The sequence below is a fragment of the Nyctereutes procyonoides genome, unplaced genomic scaffold, assembly GCF_905146905.1.
Source record: "Nyctereutes procyonoides isolate TBG_1078 unplaced genomic scaffold, NYPRO_anot_genome, whole genome shotgun sequence".
In the NCBI taxonomy this organism is placed as follows: Eukaryota; Metazoa; Chordata; class Mammalia; order Carnivora; family Canidae; genus Nyctereutes; species Nyctereutes procyonoides.
The window spans coordinates 44133474-44159349 of record NW_026575140.1 but is presented as its reverse complement, the minus strand read 5'-3'; the positions used below and the strand labels follow the sequence as shown (position 1 = coordinate 44159349).

General features: G+C 35.5%; 1 protein-coding gene across 1 annotated transcript in view; it reads right to left on the bottom strand.

Annotated features, from left to right (window-relative positions):
- The window catches only part of RAVER2 (ribonucleoprotein, PTB binding 2), a 99759-nt gene that overhangs the window by 24170 nt on the left and 49713 nt on the right, over positions 1-25876 (bottom strand). The window contains exons 7-12 of the mRNA XM_055305247.1: positions 25689-25771; positions 23762-23866; positions 23489-23600; positions 21366-21628; positions 12174-12285; positions 10443-10579 (exon numbers count right to left, since the gene is read on the bottom strand). Coding sequence (XP_055161222.1) covers positions 10443-10579; positions 12174-12285; positions 21366-21628; positions 23489-23600; positions 23762-23866; positions 25689-25771 — 812 coding nt within the window. The remainder of the gene's footprint in view (positions 1-10442; positions 10580-12173; positions 12286-21365; positions 21629-23488; positions 23601-23761; positions 23867-25688; positions 25772-25876) is intronic.

Genomic DNA, 25876 nt, shown 5'->3' with positions numbered 1-25876 from the left:
GCAGGCCCCGGAGCACAGGGCGCCGGGACACAGCCCAGGATCCGGCCTCCCCCGGGACAGGCAGAGGCCGGGAGGGCCCAGGACAGCAAGGACGCTCCTGCCCCGAGCTGAGCAGATCAGCGGCCCCGCCCCGGAGCCTCCAGGCCCTGCAGACCGAGAGCAGGAGAGCCCCGAGCCCCGAGCCCCGTAGTTCCTGCGGAGGCTGAATCCAGGCTTCTAGAGTTGCCATAGCAACTGCAGCTGTTCCTCCTGAGACCTCACGGGGTAAACAACCCCCGCTGAGCCCTGCAGCAGGCAGGGGCAGAGCAGCTCCCCCAAGTGCTAACACCTGAAAATCAGCACAGCAGGCCCCTCCCCCAAGACCAGCTGGACGGACCAGTTCCAGGGGAAGTCAAGGGACTTAAAGTCTACAGAAATACTCCCCCGTGTTTTTTTTTTTCTTTTCTTTTTTCTTTTCTTTTTGATTTCTGATTGCTTCCCCCACCCCTTTTTTTTCACCTTTCTTTCTTTTTCTTTCCCTTTTTCTTCTCTTCTTTCCTTTTTCTTTTCTTTTTCTTTTTTCTTTTTCTCTTTTCTTTCCTTCTCTCTCTTTCTCTCCTTTTCCCAATACAACTTGTTTTTGGCCACTCCGCACTGAGCAAAATGACTAGAAGGAAAACCTCACCTCAAAAGAAAGAATCAGAAACAGCCCTCTCTCCCACAGAGCTACAAAATCTGGATTACAATTCAATGTCAGAAAGCCAATTCAGAAGCACTATTATACAGCTACTGGTGGCTCTAGAAAAAAGCATTAAGGACTCACGAGACTTCATGACTGCAGAATTTAGATCCAATCAGGCAGAAATTAAAAATCAACTGAATGAGATGCAATCCAAACTAGAAGTCCTAACGACGAGGGTTAACGAGGTGGAAGAACGAGTGAGTGACATAGAAGACAAGTTAATGGCAAAGAGGGAAACTGAGGAAAAAAGAGACAAACAATTAAAGGACCATGAAGACAGATTAAGGCAAATAAATGACAGTCTAAGGAAGAAAAACCTACGTTTAATTGGGGTTCCCGAGGGCGCCGAAAGGGACAGAGGGCCAGAATATGTATTTGAACAAATCCTAGCTGAAAACTTTCCTAATCTGGGAAGGGAAACAGGCATTCAGATCCAGAAAATAGAGAGATCCCCCCCTAAAATCAATAAAAACCGTTCAACACCTCGACATTTAATAGTGAAGCTTGCAAATTCCAAAGATAAAGAGAAGATCCTCAAAGCAGCAAGAGACAAGAAGTCCCTGACTTTCATGGGGAGGAATATTAGGGTAACAGCAGACCTCTCCACAGAGACGTGGCAGGCCAGAAAGGGCTGGCAGGATATATTCAGGGTCCTAAATGAGAAGAACATGCAACCAAGAATACTTTATCCAGCAAGGCTCTCATTCAAAATGGAAGGGGAGATAAAGAGCTTCCAAGACAGGCAGGAACTGAAAGAATATGTGACCTCCAAACCAGCTCTGCAAGAAATTTTAAGGGGGACTCTTAAAATTCCCCTTTAAGAGAAGTTCAGTGGAACAATCCACAAAAACAAGGACTAAATAGATATCATGATGACACTAAACTCATATCTGTCAATAGTAACTCTGAACGTGAACGGGCTTAATGACCCCATCAAAAGGCGCAGGGTTTCAGACTGGATAAAAAAGCAGGACCCATCTATTTGCTGTCTACAAGAGACTCATTTTAGACAGAAGGACACCTACAACCTGAAAATAAAAGGTTGTAGAACCATTTACCATTCAAATGGTTCTCAAAAGAAAGCAGGGGTAGCCATCCTTATATCAGATAAACTAAAATTCACTCCGAAGACAGTAGTGAGAGACGAAGAGGGACACTATATCATACTTAAAGGATCTATCCAACAAGAGGACTTAACAATCCTCAATATATATGCCCCGAATGTGGGAGCTGCCAAATACTTAAACGAATTATTAACCAAAGTAAAGAAATACTTAGATAATAATACACTTATACTTGGTGACTTCAATCTAGCTCTCTCTACCCTTGATAGGTCTTCTAAACACAACATCTCCAAAGAAACGAGAGCTTTAAATGATACACTGGACCAGATAGATTTCACAGATATCTACAGAACTTTACATCCAAACTCAACTGAATACACATTCTTCTCAAGTGCACATGGAACTTTTTCCAGAATAGACCACATACTGGGTCACAAATCGGGTCTGAACCGATACCAAAAGATTGGGATCGTCCCCTGCATATTCTCAGACCATAACGCCTAGAAATTAGAACTCAATCACAAGAAGAAGTTTGGAAGGACCTCAAACACGTGGAGGTTAAGGACCATCCTGCTAAAAGATAAAAGGGTCAACCAGGAAATTAAGGAAGAATTAAAAAGATTCATGGAAACTAATGAGAATGAAGATACAACTGTTCAAAATCTTTGGGATGCAGCAAAAGCAGTCCTGAGGGGGAAATACATCGCAATACAAGCATCCATTCAAAAACTGGAAAGAACTCAAATACAAAAGCTAACCTTACACATAAAGGAGCTAGAGAAGAAGCAGCAAATCGACCCGACGCCCAGCAGAAGAAGAGAGTTAATTAAAATTCGAGCAGAACTCAACGAAATTGAGACCAGAAGAACTGTGGAACAGATCAATAGAACCAGGAGTTGGTTCTTTGAAAGAATTAATAAGATAGATAAACCATTAGCCAACCTTATTAAAAAGAAGAGAGAGAAGACTCAAATTAATAAAATCATGAATGAGAAAGGAGAGATCACTACCAACACCAAGGAAATACAAACGATTTTAAAAACATATTATGAACAGCTCTACGCCAATAAATTAGGCAATCTAGAAGAAATGGACGCATTCCTGGAAAGCCACAAACTACCAAAACTGGAGCAGGAAGAAATAGAAAACCTGAACAGGCCAATAACCAGGGAGGAAATTGAAGCAGTCATCAAAAACCTCCCAAGACACAAGAGTCCAGGGCCAGATGGCTTCCCAGGGGAATTCTATCAAACGTTTAAAGAAGAAATCATACCTATTCTACTAAAGCTGTTTGGAAAGATAGAAAGAGATGGAGTACTTCCAAACTCATTCTATGAGGCCAGCATCACCTTAATTCCAAAACCAGACAAAGATCCCACCAAAAAGGAGAATTACAGACCAATATCCCTGATGAACATGGATGCAAAAATTCTCAACAAGATACTAGCCAATAGGATCCAACAACACATTAAGAAAATTATTCACCATGACCAAGTAGGATTTATCCCCGGGATGCAAGGCTGGTTCAACACTAGTAAAACAATCAATGTGATTCATCATATCAGCAAGAGAAAAACCAAGAACCATATGATCCTCTCATTAGATGCAGAGAAAGCATTTGACAAAATACAGCATCCATTCCTGATCAAAACTCTTCAGAGTGTAGGGATAGAGGGAACTTTCTTCGATATCTTAAAAGCCATCTACGAAAAGCCCACAGCAAATATCATTCTCAATGGGGAAGCACTGGGAGCCTTTCCCCTAAGATCAGGAACCAGACAGGGATGTCCACTCTCACCACTGCTATTCAACATAGTATTGGAAGTCCTAGCCTCAGCAATCAGACAACAAAAAGACATTAAAGGCATTCAAATTGGCAAAGAAGAAGTCAAACTCTCCCTCTTCGCCGATGACATGATACTCTACATAGAAAACCCAAAAGCCTCCACCCCAAGATTGCTAGAACTCATACAGCAATTTGGTAGCGTGGCAGGATACAAAATCAATGCCCATAAATCAATGGCATTCCTATACACTAACAATGAGACTGAAGAAAGAGAAATTAAGGAGTCAATCCCATTTACAATTGCACCCAAAAGCATAAGATAGCTAGGAATAAACCTAACCAAAGAGGTAAAGGATCTATACCCTAAAAACTATAGAACACTTCTGAAAGAAATTGAGGAAGACACAAAGAGATGGAAAAATATTCCATGCTCATGGATTGGCAGAATTAATATTGTGAAAATGTCAATGCTACCCAGGGCAATTTACACATTCAATGCAATCCCTATCAAAATACCATGGACTTTTTTCAGAGACTTAGAACAAATTATTTTAAGATTTGTGTGGAATCAGAAAAGACCCCGAATAGCCAGGGGAATTTTAAAAAAGAAAACCATAGCTGGGGGCATCACAATGCCAGATTTCAGGTTGTACTACAAAGCTGTGGTCATCAAGACAGTGTGGTACTGGCACAAAAACAGACACATAGACCAATGGAACAGAATAGAGAATCCAGAAATGGACCCTGAACTTTATGGTCAACTAATATTCGACAAAGGAGGAAAGACGATCCACTGGAAGAAAGACAGTCTCTTCAATAAATGGTGCTGGGAAAATTGGACATCCACATGCAGAAGAATGAAACTAGACCACTCTCTTGCACCATACACAAAGATAATCAAATGGATGAAAGATTTAAATGTGAGACAAGACTCCATCAAAATCCTAGAGGAGAACACAGGCAACACCCTTTTTGAACTTGGCCACAGTAACTTCTTGCAAGATACATCCACGAAAACAAAAGAAACAAAAGCAAAAATGAACTATTGGGACTTCATCAAGATAAGAAGCTTTTGCACAGCAAAGGATACAGTCAACAAAACTCAAAGACAACCTACAGAATGGGAGAAGATATTTGCAAATAACATATCAGATAAAGGGCTAGTTTCCAAAATCTATAAAGAACTTATTAAACTTAACACCAAAGAAACAAACAATCCAATCATGAAATGGGCAAAAGACATGAAGAGAAATCTCACAGAGGAAGACATAGACATGGCCAACATGCACATGAGAAAATGCTCTGCATCACTTGCCATCAGGGAAATACAAATCAAAACCACAATGAGATACCACCTCACACCAGCGAGAATGGGGAAAATTAATAAGGCAGGAAACAACAAATGTTGGAGAGGATGTGGAGAAAAGGGAACCCTCTTACACTGTTGGTGGGAATGTGAACTGGTGCAGCCACTCTGGAAAACTGTGTGGAGGTTCCTCAAAGAATTAAAAATAGACCTGCCCTACGACCCAGCAATTGCACTGTTAGGGATTTACCCCGAAGATTCAGATGCAATGAAACGCCAGGGCACCTGCACCCCGATGTTTCTAGCAGCCATGTCCACAATAGCCAAACTGTGGAAGGAGCCTCGGTGCCCATCGAAAGATGAATGGATAAAGAAGATGTGGTTTATGTATACAATGGAATATTACTCAGCCATTAGAAACAACAAATACCCACCATTTGCTTCAACGTGGATGGAACTGGAGGGTATTATGCTGAGTGAAGTAAGTCAATCGGAGAAGGACAAACAGTGTATGTTCTCACTCATTTGGGGAATATGAATAATAGTGAAGGGGAATATAAGGGAAGGGAGAAGAAATGTGTGGGAGATATCAGAAAGGGACACAGAACATAAAGACTTCTAACTCTGGGAAATGAACTAGGGGTGGTGGAAGGGGAGGAGGGCAGGGGGTGGGGGTGAATGGGTGACGGGCACGGAGGGGGACACTTGACGGGATGAGCACTGGGTGTTATTCTGTATGTTGGTAAATTGAACACCAATAAAAATTAATTTATAATAAAAAAAAAGAGAGAACAAAATAAACAAAATTACTAATGCAAGAGGAGAAATAACAACCAGCACCACAGAAATACAAACAATTCTAACAATATTATGAAAACTTATATGCCAACAAATTGGGCAACTTAGAAGAAATGGATAAATTCCTAGAAATATATAACCTACCAAAACTAGGTCAGGGAAAAATAGAAAATTTGAACACACCAATTACCAGCAATGATATTGAACCAGTAATCAAAAAACTCCCAAAAAACATAAGTCCAGGACCTGACGGCTTCATAAGCAAATTCTACCAAACATTTAAGAAAGAGTTAATAATTCCAAAAAACAGAAGAGGAAGGAAAATTTCTAAATTCTTTTTATGAAGCCAGTATCACCCTGACACCAAAACCAGATAAAGACACCACAAAATTAAAAAAAAAAAAAAAACAGAAAGAACTATAGGCCAATATCATGACTTTAGATGCAAAAATCCTAAACAAAATAATAGAAAACCAAATCCAATAATATATTTTAAAAATCATGCAACACAATCAAGTGGAATTTATTCCCAGATGAAAGAGTGGTTCAATATTCACAAAACAATCACTGTGATATGTCACATCAATAAGAGAAAGGATAAAAACCAGATGATTTCAAGAGATGCAGAAAAAGCATTTGACAAAGTACAATATCCATTTATGATAAAGAAAAACTCTGCAAAGTAGGTCTAGAGGGAACATATGTCAACATAATAAAGGCCTTATTTGAAAAGCCCACAGCAAACATCATACTTAATGGAGAAAAACTGAGAGCTTTCCCCCTAAGATCAGGAACAAGACAAGTACATCCATTCTCATCACTTTTATTCAACATGGTACTGTAAGTCCTAGCCACAGCATTAAGACAACATAATGAAATAAAAGGCATTTAATTTGGTAGGGAGTAAAACCTTCACTAATTGCAAATGACATGATGCTATATATAGAAAACCTTAAAGACTCCACCAAAAAACTACTAGAATTGACAAATGAATTCAGTAAAGTTGCAGGATATAAAATCAATGTACAGAATTCTGTTGCATTCCCTATACAAATAATGAAGCAGCAGAAATTGAAAGTAAAAACAATCCTACTTACAAATGTACCAAATACATTAAACATCTAAAATAAATTTAACCAAAGAGATGAAAGACCTGTATTCTGAAAACTATAAAATACTGATGAAAGAAAGTTAAGACAATGCAAAGAAATGAAAAGACATTCCATGTTCACGGATCAGAAGAACTAATATGTTAAAATGTCCATACTACCCAAGGCAATCTACAGATTTAATGCAATCCCTACTAAATACCAAAAGCATTTTTCACAGAACTAGAAGAAATAATCCTAAAATTTTTATGGAATCACAAAGGACTTCAAATAGCCAAAGCAGTCTTGAAAAAGAAAAACAAAAGTGGAGGTATCACAATTCCAGATTTCAAGTTATATTACAAAGTGATAGTGATTAAAACAGTATGGTACTGGCATAAAAAAAAACACACACAGATTAACAGAACAGAAAGCCTGGAAATAAACCCACAATTATATGGCCAATTAATCTTCAAGAGAGGAGGAATGAATATACAATGGAAAAAAGTCTCTTCAATGAATGGTGTTGGGGAAAACCATAGCAACATGCAAAAGAATGAAACTAGACCACTTTATTTCACCATACACAAAAATAAACTCAAAATGGATTAAAGACCTAAATGTGAGGCCTGAAACTATAAAAATCCTTAAAGAGAGCACAGGCGGTAATCTCTCTGACACTGTTCTAAATGGCTCCTGAGGCAAGAGAAATAAAAGCAAAAATAAACTCTTGGGATGACATCAAAATAAAAAGCTTCTGCACAGCAAAGGAAACAAGAAAATTCAAAGACAACCTACAGAATATAAGAAGAAATTTGCAAATGATATATCTGATAAAGAGTTAGTATCCAAAATATATAAAGAATGGATACAACTCAACACACAAATAACCCATTTAAGAAATGGGCAGAAGACATGAACAGACATTTCTCTTAAAGAAGACATACATATAGCTAACAGACACACAGAAAGATGCTCAACATCACTCATCATCACAGAAATGAGAATCAAAACTACAATGCGATATCACCTTCCACCTGTTATAATAAAAAACACAAGAAACAACAAGTGTTAGCAAGGGTGTGGAGAAAAAGGACATTCCTCTCCCCCCCCCCCCAACTCTATACACCGTTAGTGGGAATGCAAACCAGTGCAGTCACTCTGGAAAACAGTATGGAGATTTCTCAAAATACTAAAAATAGAACTACCATATAATCCAGGAATTGTACCATTGAGTATTACCTGCAAAATGCAAAAACACTAAAGGGTTGCATGCAGCCCTATGTTTATTGCAGCATTATTTACAATAGCCAAACTATGGAAGCAGCCTAAGTGTCCATTGATAGGTGAACAGATAAAGAAGATGTGATATATATATATATATATATATATATATATATATATATATATGCAATGGAATATGATTCAACTGTACAAAAGAATGAAATCTTGCCATTTGCAACAATATGGATAGAGCTAGAATGTATAAAGCTAAGCAATATAAGTCAAAGAAAGACAAATACCATATGACTTCGCTCATTCCATATGTGGAATTTAAGAAAACAAATGAGTAAAGGGAGACAAAAAAAGAGAGAGAGAAACCAAGAAGCAGACTCTTAACTATAGAAAATAAACTGATGGTTATCAGAGGAGAGGTCAGGGGTGGTAGGAGTGATAGGGGATTAAAAAGTACACTTATTATGATAAAGTGATAAAAAAAATAAAAAGTCATATGAAAAGTTAAAACATGTTTAAATAAATTTTAAAAAATTTATTGTGCTTCCTCCTGCTTATAAAAGTACATTTTTTCCTTATAAACAAACAAAAAATTGGAATTGTATAGAACTATATTTTAAAGCTTTCTAAAATTAACAATAGATTATGAAACATGTACCATACGTTTACACAGCATTTTACCTGATTTTTAACATTTACATTGCATTTCTGGAATAAATATGACATAATTTGTTTACTTAGTCTTATAAATTGTTGGAAATGTAGGCTGTTTCTAGTTTCCAGAACTATAAATTATTTATAAGTTATTTTACACATCTCTGATAATTTCCTTGTTTTTTGTCCCCTGTAAGTATAATTAGCATACAATTAACGTCCTTATCTCAATCATTATTTAGAATGTTAACTAATAAAGGAACAAAGATGGAATCTTATAAAACATGGGGAGGGAATGTTTTCGAGGTTATATTTGTATTAATTCATAATTACCATTCCTTAGATGTAAGTCTGCTGGCACCTAATTATATCATCTTCCAACGTATAGTTTTCTATTTTTTCTACAGGTATGTAAGAGACTTTCTTATATATTACTCTAATATCTGGCGGCAGCATTTTTAGAGAATCTATTTCACCTGTATTTCTAGTACCCTATCATAAAAGCATAATGAGGCATCAATTTTTCCAAGTGAATTCACACAGGTTTTTTTTCTAAGGTTATTAGAGACAGATGAGGCAAACAGTTGCTCCAAGGAAATCAAAGTGGAAGCATTGCTCCCACAGATAGGACAGAGCTGAGAAGCAGCTGATGTGCTAAGAAATAAGAAAGAATCAGAATTGGTCATTATAAGACTCCCATGATTATATCATCATATATTGCTAACATGATATATACTTTCAGCTTAAGCCACCGAGAATAACCTGAAAGAGAAAAGGGCAAAGTAAAATTGACGCGGTAACGGCACAATTACTTCTGAATATAATACTTTTTATGTTAATGGTTGATTGGTTTAAACGTTAGCATAACAGTGCCTCTAATTATGATGGTGTTTATGATTCAACAAGCCACGGTGAAGAACAGAGGCATTTCCTTGAGTTCCATAGTCAGGTGTGCTTTGGTGTAAACCATAAATCAGGAGTTTTTCTGTAAAGAGCCCAACAGTAAATATTTAATCTTGTGAGTCATATAGTCTCCATTGTATTTATTCACCTCTACCACTGTGGCACAACAGCACCATGAACAGTATATAAATGAATGGACATGGCTGTATTCCAATAAAACTTTATTTACAAAACAAAAAGTGGGCTGGATTTTGTCTATAGCTCATTGACCACTAGTGTAAACACTGAGAGGTAAATATCTAGTGCAAATGATTTCTTGAACATGTCCTAAAATTCCAAGTGAGCAAGGAATACTGTGTAGATGAATGCAATTTTATTTTCCTATAATATTATAGGAATCACAATTTCATATTCAGTGAACTCAATATATGGTTGAACCAATTTTTCTAGATATCAAAACCTGAGAATCAGGGCAGCCTGGGTGGCTCAGCGGTTTAGTGCTGCCTTCGGCCCAGGGCCTGATCCTGGAGACCCGGAATCGAGTCCCGCGTTGGGCTCCCTGCATGGAGCCTGCTTCTCCATCTGCCTATGTCTGCCTCCCTCTCTCTCTCTCTCTGTGTCTCTCATGAATAAATAAATAAAATCTTTTTTTTAAATTTTTATTTATTTATGATAGTCACACAGAGAGAGAGAGAGAAAGAGGCAGAGACATAGGCAGAGGGAGAAGCAGGCTCCATGCACCGGGAGCCCAACATGGGATTCGATCCCGGGTCTCCAGGATCGCTCCCTGGGCCAAAGGCAGGCGCTAAACCGCTGCGCCACCCAGGGATCCCGTAGATTAAGAAAATCTTTAAAAAAAACAAAACAAAACCTGAGGATCATTTACCTGTGCATAATCACCAAAAGGTTGAGAATAAGAAATGCACTTTTCCAATGTGTGTTGTGATTCATTTCCCTGAGAGATTGCATCCAGAATATTGCTTGTAATTCCAGTCTTCTGTAGAGTGGTTTTACTTGCTGGGGCTAAAGGCAAAAATCAATACTATTTTTAGCCAAAAGTTGTTTTGTTATAAATTATAAACAAAATACAAAACTTGTTATTAATTCAACATTTTCCCAAGCAGAACACAAATTTTCATTGCCAGTATATATCTATATTTTTTATCCCCAGGAGAAGAATATATAGTATATGATGTTGTCTTGTACATTGAAAGCAAATGAAAATGGAAGTTTGCTCTGTGGATAAATAATTCTAATGGAAACATTTTTAAGATATATATCTAATCTCTAAAAGAAGGCAAACAAAATGTAAACTAATCATTATTGCTAATGCAATAGTTGTAACTGTCAATTTTTCGACCAGATAAAAATGCAGTAGGTATACAAGAAGCACATTAAATTTTTTTTCTGGCTCTTATAAAAAATTACAAATTAATGTCTAGGTTCAAGAGGATACTTCATAAAATACAGAGAATTTATACTAAAATCTTTCTTTTCTTTCAATTCTACTCTTTTTTCCCAGAGGTAACAGTTTAGAACTTATTTTCCCAGATTTACTGTGTCTATTTACACATTACACATGTACACATAAGAATATATAGCTTGAGGGGTGCCTGGGTAGCTCAATCAGTTAAGCATCACCTTTGGCTGAGGTCATAATCCCAGGGTCCTGGGATTGAGCCCCATGTTAGGTTCCCTGCTCAGCAGGGAGTCTGTTTCTCCATTTCCCTCCTCCCCTTCCCCTGCTCGTGCTTGCTTGCTCTCTCTCTCAAATAAATAAATAAATAAATAAATAAATAAATAAATAAATAAATAAATAAATAAATAAATAAATAAAATCAATCTTTTTTTAAAAAAAGTATAGCTTAAAGGAAACACAAATGGAATCATTTTGCAAGCATTTGCTTTTTCCACATAGTTTGCCTTAGAGATAATTTCATATTAGTACATGTAGCTCTCCCTCAACTAATAAAAAAGCTGTATTGTATTCCATTTTATGATAAACTATTTTTCACTTAACCATCCCCCTATTGATGAACATTAAGGCACTTTTCAATTACACTGTTGACAACCAACATTGTAGTGAATATCCTAGTAACTAAAACATACCACGTTGGTGATTTTCCCTTAAAACTATATTTAATAATTAATTTACCCTAATCGAAGGCCTGAGAAGGTCTTCCAAAAAAGTAAATATGAGTTCAATTTCTGCCAATTATTATTAGTTCACGTATTTTGGGGGTAGTTTGCAAATCTTCTGGATATATGAGATACTTAGAGGTTTAAACCTCTATTTTAGCAATGTGATTCTATATGTATTGTAAAACATTATAGTTTTGCTAATAATTCCCTTGCCCAATTATTTTCTATTGTGATTTAATAAATTAATTATATTCTTAATAAAATATTGCAAAAGATGTTTTCCTTAGATAATTAGAATGTAATTTAAGTGTCTTAATTTTAGTTATTCTTTAATTTAAAAAGCAGGGTCATAATTTAGGCTTTCATAGCCAATAAGTATTATTGGCTTCTACTCAATTAAAAGTTAAAGGATAACTGATTATGGAACATTTTCAATAAGACTCCAAAATATTAATACTGAGCTCTCACTACTTACATGATAAGCACACACTGGGTAACACACTTGCCAAGTTCAAGTATGGATTTTTACTGAGCCGTATTTCTTTTGGTGGTTCTCCCAATAGTGAAGTCTGATTCTTGGAGGCAGCCTATTTATCAAAAACAGAACAATAGGTGTTTAATCAGAGGTACAAGAAAATAAAAATGCAGAAAGAGTAGAGAAATACTTGTTCTTCAATAAATCTAGTCTACTGTAATAAAAATTTGTGGAACCTAATGCTTGAAAACATGAAGTTATGGACTATTTCTGGATATTAATTAAAATTATCACATTACTTACTATTATTTTTTAATTAGTTTTAAGAAACTATTCTAGAACCATAGAACTTTAGAACTGAAAGAGAATTAAAGGTCTTCCTGTAAATCCTTCCCATTTGAACTAGGAGAGAATTCAATTTCAAGAGAAAAAACAAATCCCATACCTTATTTCCAGAAATACTGCTATCCACATTTTCCTATTAAGATTTTTATTTTATAGGGATGCTTTGGTGGCTCAGCGGTTTAGCGCCTGACTTTGGCCCAGGGCATGATCCTGGGGTCCCCGGATTGAGTCCTGCATCGGGCTCCCTCTACCTCTACCTCTGTCTCTCTCTCTCTCTCTGTCTCTCATGAATAATAAAATCTTTAAAAATAGATTTTTATTTTATAGCACATGCTACAGCCAAATGATAAAGAAAAGCTTACTTATCTCTGTTCTAAAAATACTACCAAACAAAATAAGTGAATTTAATAAAATCCAAATCCACATTTAGATAACCCTAAAAATTCACATTTCTTGAAAATATATCAGTAAATTTTGTATAACTAAGTGTAAGGGTTCTAATGTTTAACAGAAGGATAGGGCTGGTTCTTCAGATTATTTCATTTTGTTCTCACAGAATTTTTTACTTTTTACTCTCTTTTGGCAAAAATTTTTAAATAAGATAATTCAAGTTACTATGATTAGAGCTAGCTGCTAAGTTTTCTTTTCAAATTAATTTTTATTTTGTTCCCTGAACGGAACAAAGGATATGTAATCTCAAGTGCTTATTTCTATACTTGAGAGCCACAGTTCCGTTTATTTCTCCCTTATCTGGCCAAAATTATTGTATTTGATCTGTCTTGTACATCTTCATGTAGAAGTCCAGATTTGCTTGTGATATGTAAATCACAGATGCAGATGTATTTATCTGTTCAAGTGTGCTTACTGAATGTTGCTTACCATGCTCCAGACACTGTGCTAAGCACTAATAATACTAAAATGAGTAAGACAGAAATACTACCATTAAGAAATTCACAGTCAAGTATATGATAGTTCAAAAGAAGTCTAAGACAGAACCATAAGATTCTAGGTTAGAGCTAAAATCATTACATATTTGCTAAAGAAGAGTATATAGCATGAGGAAAGACAGTGGCGCCCTAGGAAGAATTCAGTGATTGAATAAAGGGAGCCAACATAGTACTCTCAGATTTTGTTTCTCAAGTGCTTAGATTGCCAAGGAAATCATATTCTATCCTATCAGGGGTTCTCAACTCAAGCTATGAAAGAGAATCACTTATAAAATATTTTAAAATACAGTCTGCCAACCAAAAAAAAAAAAAAAAGCACTTTGGATCATATGGCTTCACTGGGTAATTCAACAAAACCTCTTTATTTATTAATAAATTTAAAATCAATTAATTAACATATAGTGTATTAGTTTTAGAGGTAGAGTCTAGTGATTCATTAGTTGCATAACACCCAGTGCTCATTCCATAATGTGCCCTCCTTAATGGCCTTTACCCAATTGCTCCATTCCCCTACCCCCTTCTCTTCCAGTAACCCTCAGTTTGTTTCCTATAGTTAAGAGTCTCTTGTGGTTTGTCTCCCTCTCTGATTTCATCTTATTTTATTTTTCCTTTCCTTCTCCTATGTTTATCTGCTTTATTTCTTAAATTTCACAAATGAGTGAAATCATAAGATAACTGTCTTTCTTGACTTTTTTCCCTTAGCATAATACCCTCTAATTCTATCCATGTCATTGCAAATGGCAAGATTTCATTCTTTTTTGATGGTTGTGTAATATTCCTCCGTGTGTGTGTGTGTGTGTGTGTGTGTGTGTGTACGCATACCACATTTTATCCATTCATCTGTTGATGGACATCTGAGCTCTTTCCATATTTTGGTTATTGTGGACATTGCTGCTATAAAGATTGGGGTGTATGTGCCCCTTTAAATCACTATTCAACAAAATTTAAAGAAAAACTAACACCAATTCTTCTCAAACTCTTCCACAAGACTGATGGAGAATACTTCCAGCATTGTCCTGGTACCAAAGCCAGATAGACACCAAAAGGAAAGAGAACTACAGACCAGTACACCTTATAAATATTGGTGCTAAAACCACCAACGAAACACTAGCAAAACAAATTCAGTAGATTAAAAGGATTACGCACCATAACCAACTGGGATTTATTCCTAGAATGCAAGGATGATTTAACAAACAAAAATCATTCAACATAAAATACTACATTAACAGAATGGAGAAAAAAAGCACATAATCACCTCCATTAGACAAAATTCAACATGCTTCCATGATTAAAATTCAATACACGCAGGGCACCTAGGTAGCTCAGTTGGTTAAGCATCCGCCTTCAGCTCAGGTCATGATCTCAGGGTCCTGGGATTGAGCCCCACACATCAGCTCCCTGCTGATGGGGGCCTGCTTCTCCCTCCCCTTCTGCTGCTCTTCCTGCTTGTGTGCTCTCATAGATAGATAGATAGATAGATAGATAGATAGATAGATAGATAGATAGATAGATAGATGATAGATAGATAGATAGATACATACATACATACATACATACATACATACTTAAAAAAAATTCAGGGTGCCTGGGTCACTTGGTTGGTTAAGCATCTGTATTCAGCTAAGGGTCATGATCCCAGGGTCCTGGTATGGAGTCCTGCATCAGGCTCCCTGCTCAGTAGGGAGCCTGCTTCTCCCTCTCCTGCTGCAGCTCCTCCTGCTTGTGCTCTCTATGTGCCAAATAAATAAAATCTTTTAAAAAAAGAAAAATCAAAAAATAAAATTCAACCACACCCAGCAAAGTAGGAATAGAAGAAAGCTACCTTAATATAACAAAAGTTATATATGAAAGCTCAACATCATACTCAATAGTGAAAGACTGAAATTTTTTCCTCTAACATCAAGAACAAGACAAAACTGTCTGCTTTCACACTTCTATTTAACATAATATTTGAAGTTCTAGTCAGAGCAATTAAGTAGAAAAAAGAAATAAAAGACATCCAAACTAGAGTAGAAGAAGAAAGTGATTTCTGCTTGCAGAAGCATGAAAACCCTAAATATTACACATACACAGACAGAAACTATTAGAATAAATGAATTCAGCAAAGTTGCAGGATATGAAATCAACATACGAAAATCAGTTGCATTTCTACACATTAACAATGAACAATCAAAAAAGAAAATTAAGAAAACAATTCCATTTGCAATAGAGTAAAAAAGAAAAAAAATACTTAAGAATTAACTGAAGCAGGGAATAAAACTACTTGTTCACTAAAAACTATACAACATGGCTGAAAGTGAAATCTCAATAAAGTGAGGGATTAAGCCACGATATATCTAAAACTGCACTGTCCAACATGGTAGCTACTAGCTACACATGACTACCGAGCATAAGAAATGTGGATAGTTTAAACTGAGATGTATGCAGAATGTAAAATATATACTAAATCTCAAACAGTACCAAAGAATATAAAATATCTTAATAGTTTAGTATATATCGCATTTTAAAGTAACATTTTGAACATACTGTATTAAATATTAAAAATTTTAAAAACAGGGGTACCTGGGTGGCTCAGTTGGTTAAACATCCAACTCTTGATTTCAGCCCAGGTCATGATCTTGGGGTCCTGGGATTGAGCCCCGTGTGGAGCTCTGCCCTCAGCATGGCGTCTGCTTGAGATTCTCTCCTCTTCTCCATCTACCTCCCCCTGCCAGCTCTCTCTCCAAAATAAATAAATTAATTTTTAAAAAATGTTTTATTACTTTTAAAGATTTTATTTATTCATGAGAGACAGAGAGAGAGAGAGAAAGAGAAAGAGAGAGGCAGAGACATAGGCAGAGGGAAAAGCAGGCTCCCTACAGGGAGCCCAAAGCAGGACTCGATCCCAGGACTCTGGAATCACGCCCTGAGCCAAAGGCAGATGCCCAACCACTGAGCCACCCAGGCGTACCCCCCCCAAATTTTTTTGAGCGCTGCTAGAATAAGAGACATAAATAAATGGAAAGACATCCTATGTTCACGGATTAGAAGATGTACTGTTAAAATGTCGATACTAACCAGAGTGACTGAGAGATTCAATATAGTCCCTATCAAGATTCCACTTTTTTTTTTTTTTTGCAGGAAAAGAAAAATCCACACTAAAATTCATATGGAGTTTCAAGGGACCCCAAATAGTCAAAACAATGTTGAAAATAAGGTGAAAAATAAGAACAAGAATGGAAGGCTCATACTTTGTGATTTCAAACTTATTACAAAGCTACAGTAATCTCAACAGGGTAGTACTAGCATAAAGACAGACATACAGACAAATGGAATAGAATAGAAAACCCAGAAGTAAGTCTCTACATATATGGTTAAATGATTTTTGACAAAAGTGTCAAGATTATTCAATGGGGAAAGGACAGTCTTTTCACTAAAGTGCTGGGAAATCTGGATATTGCATGTGAAATAATAAAGTGGATCCTCACTTTACACCATATACAAAAATTAATTCAAAGATTAAAGACATAAATGCAAGACCTAAAATTATAAAACTTTAAAAGCTTAGGTGGAATGCTTCATAATATTGAATTTACCAATGCTTTTTTGGGTCTGACACCAGAAGCAGAAGCAGAAGCAGAAAGAAAGAAAAAGAGACACAGACAGACAAAGAATAAACAGATATGTTGGGCCACAAAACAAGTCAGAACAAATTTAAGGATATTGAAATAATATCAAGTATTGTTGTGACCACAATGGTATGAAACTAGAAATCAGTAACAGGAGGGAAACTAGAAAATTCACAGATATACAGAAATTAAACAATACACTCCTGAATAATGACTAGCTCCAAGAAGAAGAGAAATTAAAAAGTATCTTGAGACCAATGAAAATGGAAAGTATAGATACCAAAACTTAGGGAATACAGCAAAAGTAGTTCTAAGAGGGAAGTTTATAGCGATGCCTACATGAAGAAAAAAAGATCTCAAACATTACACATCAATGAACTAGAAAAAGAACAAACCCAGCCCACAATTAGGCAGAAAATAATAAAGATTAGAACAGAAATAAAAGAGACTGGGAAGATCCATGAAACTGTTGGGGTTTTGAAGAGATAAACAAAATAGAGAAACTTTTAAATAGACTAACCAAAAGAAAGAGAGAGGACTCGAATAGTTACAAATGCAAGAGGAGACATTAAAACTGATAGCACAGAAATATAGAAGATCCTGAGACTATTACCAAGAAATATATGCCAACAAACTGGATGATCCAGGAAAAAAAAAATGGGTAAATTTCTCGAAACTTACAACCTACCAAAACCAAATCATAAAGAAATAGAAAATTTTATCAGACCAATAATGGGGTAACGAGTAATCCTAAACCTCCTAACAATGAAAATATCAGGACCAGGTGGCTTCACTGGTGAATTCTACCAGACATTAAAAAAAAAAATTGGAGGATCCCTGGGTGGCTCAGCAGTTTGGCGCCTGCCTTTGGCCCAGGGCGCAATCCTGGAGTCCTGGGATCGAGTCCCGCGTCGGGCTCCCAGCATAGAGCCTACTTCTCCCTCTGCCTGTGTCTCTGCCTCTCTCTCTCTCTCTATCATGAATAAATAAATCTTAAAAAAAAAAATGCCATTTCTCCTGAAACTCTTCCAAAAAAATTGAAGAGGAGGGAATACTTCCTAATTTATTTAATGAAGCCAGCATTACCTTCATACCAAAGCTAGACAAGAACACTACAAGAAAATAAAATTACAGACCAGTATCCCTGATAAACATAGATGCAAAAACTTCAACAAAATACTAGCAATCAGAGTTTAACAATACATTAAAAGACTGTACACCATGACCAAATGAGATAGACAGCTTAGAAATAAACAAACATGTATGTGGCCAACAAATCCTTGACAAGGGAGTCAAGAATCCACAATGGGGAAAGGACAGTCTCTTTAATAAACGGTGTTGGAAAAATTGGACATCCACACGCTAAAAAATTGAGACTGGATCATGATCTTACATCATACATCAGAATTCACTCAAATTGGATTGAAGACTTAAAAGTAGTAACTGAAGCCATAAAACCCCTAGAAGAAAATATAGGGGAAAAGCTTCTTGACATTAGTCTTAGCAATGATTTTTTGGGCATGGCACCAAAAGTATAGGCAACAAAAACAAAAGTAAACAACTGAGACTACATCAAACTAAAAAGTTTCCATATAGCAAAGGAAACCATCAACAAAAGGAAAACACAATCTACTCAATGGAAGAAAAAGGATATAGCCATAATAGGGAACAGTATCAAAGTTCCTAAAATAATGAAAAATAGAATTACCATATGATTCAGTGATTATGAATATATTCACAGGGAATGAAATCTCTATCTCAAAGAGATGGTGCATATTGTAGCACTATTCCCAACAGCCAAGATACAAAAACATCAGTGTTCTTTGATGGATGAATAAAGAAAATGTGTGTATATAATCAGCCTTAAGAAAGAAGAAAATCTTGCTGTTTGTGATAACATGGATAGCATTTGAGGGCGTTATGCTAAGTGAAAAAAGTTAGAGAAAAACAAATACCATATAATCTCACTCCTATGTATAAGCAAACCTCGCTGTCCCCCAAACCAAGTTCATAGATACAGGTATAAACACCCAGTTATGAAATAAATAAATCACGGGGATGTAATATACAGCACAGCAACAATAGTTAATACCATGTCGTATTTGAAAGTAGCTGAGAGAGTAGATCTTAGAAGTTGTCATCACAAGAAAAAAAATGATAACTATGTATGGTAATGGATGTTAACTAGACTTATTGCGATGATCATTTTGTAATACATTCAAATGTCGAATCCTTATGTAATATCCTTGAACCTAATATAATGCTATATATCAATTATACCTTAATAAAAAAATTTTTTTAATGTAGGTCTAAAAATCTAAAACCAGGTTAAACCAATTATGTTCAGCAAAGTCAAAAATCTTGGAAACCTACTTTGAGAATCCCTGGTCCAAATTCCTATTGTCAGAAAGAGGAATTATTTCTACAACAATCTGTACCAACGCTCACCTGGGGTCCACTTAATTGTTTCAGCTTTCTCTTTGTTGGAAAGCTTTGACTGTTGTTTGTTATATTAAGCCTAAATTTGCTTTATTGTATGTCATACTTATTGGACTAGCTCTGACTACTGGTGAAACACAAAATACCATGGAACTAGCCTGAGAGTGTATACATTTTTTAATATATATCCAGCTGATCCTCCCTTTCTGAGTTACATGTATCCATATCCCTCAGTTCTTTCCATAGAACTTGTTTTCCAGGCCCTGGGCCACTTTGGCTGTTTTCTTCCTGAGACTCTGCTCATTATGTGAATCACCTCAAATCAAGCTTTCCCAAAAATCTGGTGCTTTCTGTGCAAAAAGACACAGTATATTCACACAGGAGTTCTATGTGTTTAAGTTCCCTCAATAACCCAAGAAATTAATACTGCAGATAAATTTTTAAAATTTATTCTAGAATTGCCTTAGCTTTTTCAATGAACTATGGTAGATACCATTCTATCTATACCTGCTGCTATGACTTGCTGACAATGAAACCTCCTTCAAATTCAATATTATTATTTTGACATTTGAATACAGCGAACTACATGCATTTTTTTCCTCACATGCTACTTATAACACGAGTCTTATACCACATACAAACCAAATAGTATTTCAGGGTATGAACAAAAACTAAATGTACTTTATTCTACCTATCAATTATAACATTTACAAATGTCACTGGTCTAAGAACCAATAACATAATTGGGTAAAATCTTCCAGAATTAAAACACAGAGTAGATTCTTTTGAGTAGACCAGAGTTTAATAAATGACTTTGACATTTTTAAGATAAAAATTGGTTCTGCCTTCCAATATTAAAGTAACACCCTTCTTAGTTATACAACATACCTTTAAAGTAAAAAACATTATTTTGAAGAGCATTAACTTAGAAAGTCTCATAAATAATAGCATATAACTGGATAAGTTTTAATGATACTCTTAAGCTTTTCTAAGCTATAAAATTTTGAACTCAGTTTATATTTAATTTCTAAAATAATCAAGCATTGGGCACCTGGGTGACTTAGTCAGTCTGCCTTCGACTCAAGTCATGATTCCAGGGTCCTGGGATTGAGCACTGAGTTGTGGTGGGCTCCCTGTTCAGCAGGGAGTCTGCTTCTCCTTTTTCCAATCTCTCTGCCCCTCTTCCGTCCATCCACACCCCCCACTCATGCTCATTTGCTTACTCTCTCTCTCTCTCAAATAAATAATATTTTTTTAAATCAAGTTTTTTAGTATCTCAAACTTTGCAGAAAAGCAAATATCTATAATAAAGAATTTATATGTATTTTACAGTAACAGACTTTAAAAAACCCATTTTACTCAATTTAAAATGATTTTATTTACAAACTGTAAGTAATGAAGCATAGTCCCAACCATCAGCTGGCATCATTTATGAAAAGATGGAGTTCTGTTTGCTTATAATAACAGGTTTTTTTTTAAAGAGTGCAATACTTTCTTCTAGATTGAGAAGTAAATGCACACTATGAAAAAATCATATCATTAACATATATCAATTATCTAGTTTGTAATCCATATACACTTTATTTTATTTGAAATTTAAAAAATAGTTAAGATTCTTTATATTTCATAAATTATTCTACTTGTAAAATAGCCCCCAAATTAGAATCTTCTAGAATCAGAATAATTTCATTTATGATGTTTTTAAAAGAACACACATATATATGTTGAACATGTATATGAACATATATACATATATATTCCTGCATAGCATCTACACACATGTAATATACACAAGTACACATGTTCACGTGTGTACACACACACACACACACACACACACACAGTTTTCTTACCCCTGAACTTATCTCTGTGCCTCTCGGCTGACTTTGCTGTTGCTTATGGTGTCCTGTCAGCAAGCTTCCAACAGTAAGGTTTGGAAAGCTCTGAAGATAAGCCTGTGACCCTGAGAAATTTCCTTCTGCCTTCCCCACCGAGGCTGGCTGTTTCTCCTGAGTATTCCCGTGCCCAGCTTGTCCAGCAATGTGCTGATTTGGGAAGAATGGCAATATTCCCATTCCAGCTGTTAAAGTTGTTTGAGTTGGAATCAGATTAGATGCTGTAGTGAACCACAAATTCAAGAAGCTTTTGGTTAGACAAGAGCTATTCACAACAGTCCTTGTGGTTTTGTTAACTTACGGGGGAAATGTGGAGACACCTATTTTGTATCTATCAGAGAATAGTTAAACTTAAAAGGTGAAGTTAGTGGTTGTAAAGCAGTAGGTTTCTATATGGGAAAACAGAAACCTAGAACAGTAGTCATGCTTTTCCTATTTTCAACAACTTCTAGGATAATCTCAAGGATATTTTTAAATTCCAAATTTTAATTGTATATTTTAGAATTTGAGAGCAAAATATATATACTTTTTGGCACTTAGGTACATTCCTTTTTATGCTCAATCACTAGTTTGCTTCCATATTTGAAGGGAATAATTAAATAAGTTTTCAGTTAAAAAAATACTTTGGCATTTTAATAAAGTTAAATCCAACAATAAACTTGATCAGCTGACTTGCGCTGGTTTATAATAACCAACAGTGTGTATCTCTTTTCCCAGCTCCTGAATTCAATGTCTTCCCATGGGTAGCGTGCAACTGGCCATGGGTTGTAGCATTTATACAAAGAACTCCATAAATGCTACAAAAATCAAGACTTTTTTTTAAAACCTAAAGAGATGGTTTTAAATATCACATTGCTGGTTTACAAAACATTAATATTTGTGAATAGATAGGCACCAAATTTAACACATCAAAGTTTTACTTTTTTATTTGTAGGAAATAAGAAATTCTGGAAGAAATGAAAGTTTTAATAGGAAAATTCTGAACCATTCCACTTTTTAAAAAAATCTATAGTTCAAAATAAAAAGAGCTAATTTTGATAACTAAGTCAAATTTATGTTTTACAAATTCACTACATAAATTTCTTAAATTATTTCTAGTACTAAATAGAGGTGGATACTTAGCTTCTTTTAGCAATGTATTTATCCGCATGCTGAATTTTCAATGTCCTTAAAGCAGTGCATGCTAAAGCAAATAGCTTACTATTTAATCCAACACAAATAATTAACATATGTATAAACTTTTAGTGATACAAAATTTAATTTTTTGAACAGGTCCCAACATACCATAAAATTTCTATATCTGTATACTAGCTCAACATTCATGCAGTCAATTCTAATAGTCAACAGAACTGATTGATTCACTGGATCACTGACTCATCAGTTTTACATAGAAGCTAAATCTGCTACCCATATTTAACAACTTTTCTTTTTTAATTACTGGTGGCCCTTCTCTTTTCCCAGCATAATCACTTCAAACAATTTCAATTACACTTCAAACTGAAAGTGCCTTTCAACATCGCATTCAAGTAAGAAATCTTGGTATACCACATGCACTTGTTTTTCTAAAAAATCATTGTTTTGTTTAAATTTGTCATCTTTTCAGAAGTACAGAGTATACACATTATTTTTCTTCTACTAGTTTGGGGGTCACATTTAAAAAATATTATAATCAAATAAATAACGTTTACATCAAAATACCACATATTTCTTTAATAGTAAGGGCTTCTTATTCAGGCAAAAATTAAACAGATATCTAGGTAATATGTTGTCAGCCCAGTGGGCAGCATATGAGTCTCAAAGAGTGCTGTGTCTTTGCCCCATGCTGCTGTGAACCTTCATCAAATATTAAAGCACATCAGACAAGGAAAGTGTGATCTTGGCATGGAAGCAAGTCCATCAATAACTTATCAATAGTTTTCTAATATTAAAAGTAGAAAAGCCAAGAGAGCTCTTAAAATTTTAAATGGCTGAATAGAGCTCAAACTTGACCTTTCTGTAAACAAAAGCAGAATATAGGTAAACCATCTTTAAATCTCATGTTTGACTGTATACTGAGTCTTCAGTAAATGCATGTCATTTACTTTTATGTGCTTCTCCATGGTGACCCAACTCTGTATTCAAAGGAAGTGCTGACCCGATCCCCACTGTGGTGTGAAGTACCATGGCGGGGGGATCTCCAAGTAAGCCTGGTTTCTGCAAAAGAAAAAAAGAAATGAAGATTTCTGCCCATGGCAGCAGGATATCATCTAATGAAAAGGCTACACATGTGGTAATTCATCAACAATCTGACCAGCAGCCTGAATATAGAAAAGGAATGAATTCAGTTAAAAGAAAAAAAATTATTCCATACTTACATTATTAGTATGAATATTTTCAAATTTCATTAATTGTTGCTGCGCCAGTGGTACATGAGAAAGATTCTGAAGGAATAAATTGGAAGTATTACCCATAACTGCACTCTGTGAAAATGATAAAGCATTAAGTTAGTTTAACTTTGAAAGCTACTTGCTATAGAACCCAATTCATTTTTAAGTTCAGAGCAAAAGCAACAGCTTCTTAATATGCCACTTTCCCACTTCAGGCAATGCTAATTAACTCTTAATACACAAGATGTGATCATGTAGTCATGAAACTAACTCTACATCCTCTCCTTTTTTCTTTTCATCATTCTTCCTCCCCTCATCCCTTTTTGGCTTTAATGTCAGCAGCATTCAATCATTTATTTATTCATTTAATCATCCAACAGATATTTATTGGGCACTCTCTATGTGCCAGACATTATGCTATATAGTGAGAAATACAAAATAAGACCTGCCCTCACAGATCTTAGAGGCGCCTGGGAAAGGGAGACATTCATTAATTGCAAAAGCATAATTACAAATGGTGATGAGGATATGAAGGAAAAATACAGGAGCTATGAGAATAGTTGGGGATTTGATTTAGACTGGTAAATTCAGGGAAAGTTTCCCCAAGGAAGGAACTCTGGTACAGATATCTGAAGGCTATGGAGGAGTAAGTAGGTAAAATTTATGAACTTAGGTTGTGTTGGGGTGAGAGCATGCCAGGCAGAAGGAATAACAGAGGAGCAAAGACCTAAGGAGAAGAGATCAAGGTCCTCTGAGGACCAAAAGCAGGCCACTGTTGCTGGGATGGTGATACTCAACAAGCAGGAGAGGCCAGCTTGGATAGGTCTTCTGGGCAAAATTAAACATTCTAGTCTTAGTTCTAAAATAAAGAAAATATTGTCAATACTCTGAACTCCTCTCTCACGTCACTCTTCATAACTTACTGTTATTAACACTTGTTTCTTATAGTTTTTGAAATTCTTGAAGAACAAGGACTATTAATTTTCTTTCAATGCTATAGTTTCAATGACTAGCAGAGTATCCAGTACACATTAGATTCTCAATAAAATATGTTGAATAAATGAAGGAATAAAGACCCTATAATGGGGGTGCCTAGGTAGCTCAGTTGGCTGGGCATCTGCCTTTGGCTCAGGTCATGATCTCAGGGTCCTAAGATTGAGCCCCACATCAAGTTCTCTGCTCAGCAGAGAGCTCTCCCTCTGTTTTCTATCTCTCAAATAAATAAATAGAATCTTAAATAAATATATATATATATATATATCCCTATAATGTACAAGATCCTATGTTAGATTCTAAGAATGAAAACTAAATAAAAGATAAACCTTTCCCTTAAAAAGCTGCATTTAGGACTAGATGTTCATTCACTCAATCTCCATCAATCATCTATTATGCATTAGGTTGCACTTGTAATTTGACTCCTACACAGATACAGCCGTCAGCAGCACCTGAAATTCATAAGCCCTGTTTATTCTCAATAATACATTTATATATACAAATACATTCTAAAATATTTATCTGAAAAAAGGAAGAAAAATATTTTTTATTCCTACATGAGTTATTTCTATACAGATTAAATTTCAAGAATTAAGAGTTCATATTCATTTTTTTCTCTTTCTATAAATGCTCTGAATTAAGACCACATAAGACTTTTTAACCACTTATTTTTAGAAAAATATGCCACAAAATACACCTCCTTCCCTTCTTAATGCCCTATAAGCAGAAATCAGTAGATAGAACTATACTGCTTTGATGAACTTAATTTGATCTCATGTACTCATGCTTTCACGTAGCTATAGTTATTAGTAAGGATTTGTTTAAAAAACAAAATAGTTTTTTAATTTTTGAGAATTTTAAACTTTATGAACAAATGAGTCACTCCAAGTTTTTATGTCAGTACTCAATGCTATTTATATACCTGATGTGCTTTATTCAAATGCAAAAACGCCGGGGAGATGGATGGGTTCATCAGATGGGGCAAGCTGTGAGGTGTTCCAAGAACTGATTTAAGAAAATAAAAGTAAAAATTAAATTTTATGAGATGATAAAAACAAACTCCATAAACGGCAAGTAAATACATATTTTTAAACTTAACAAATTCATTCA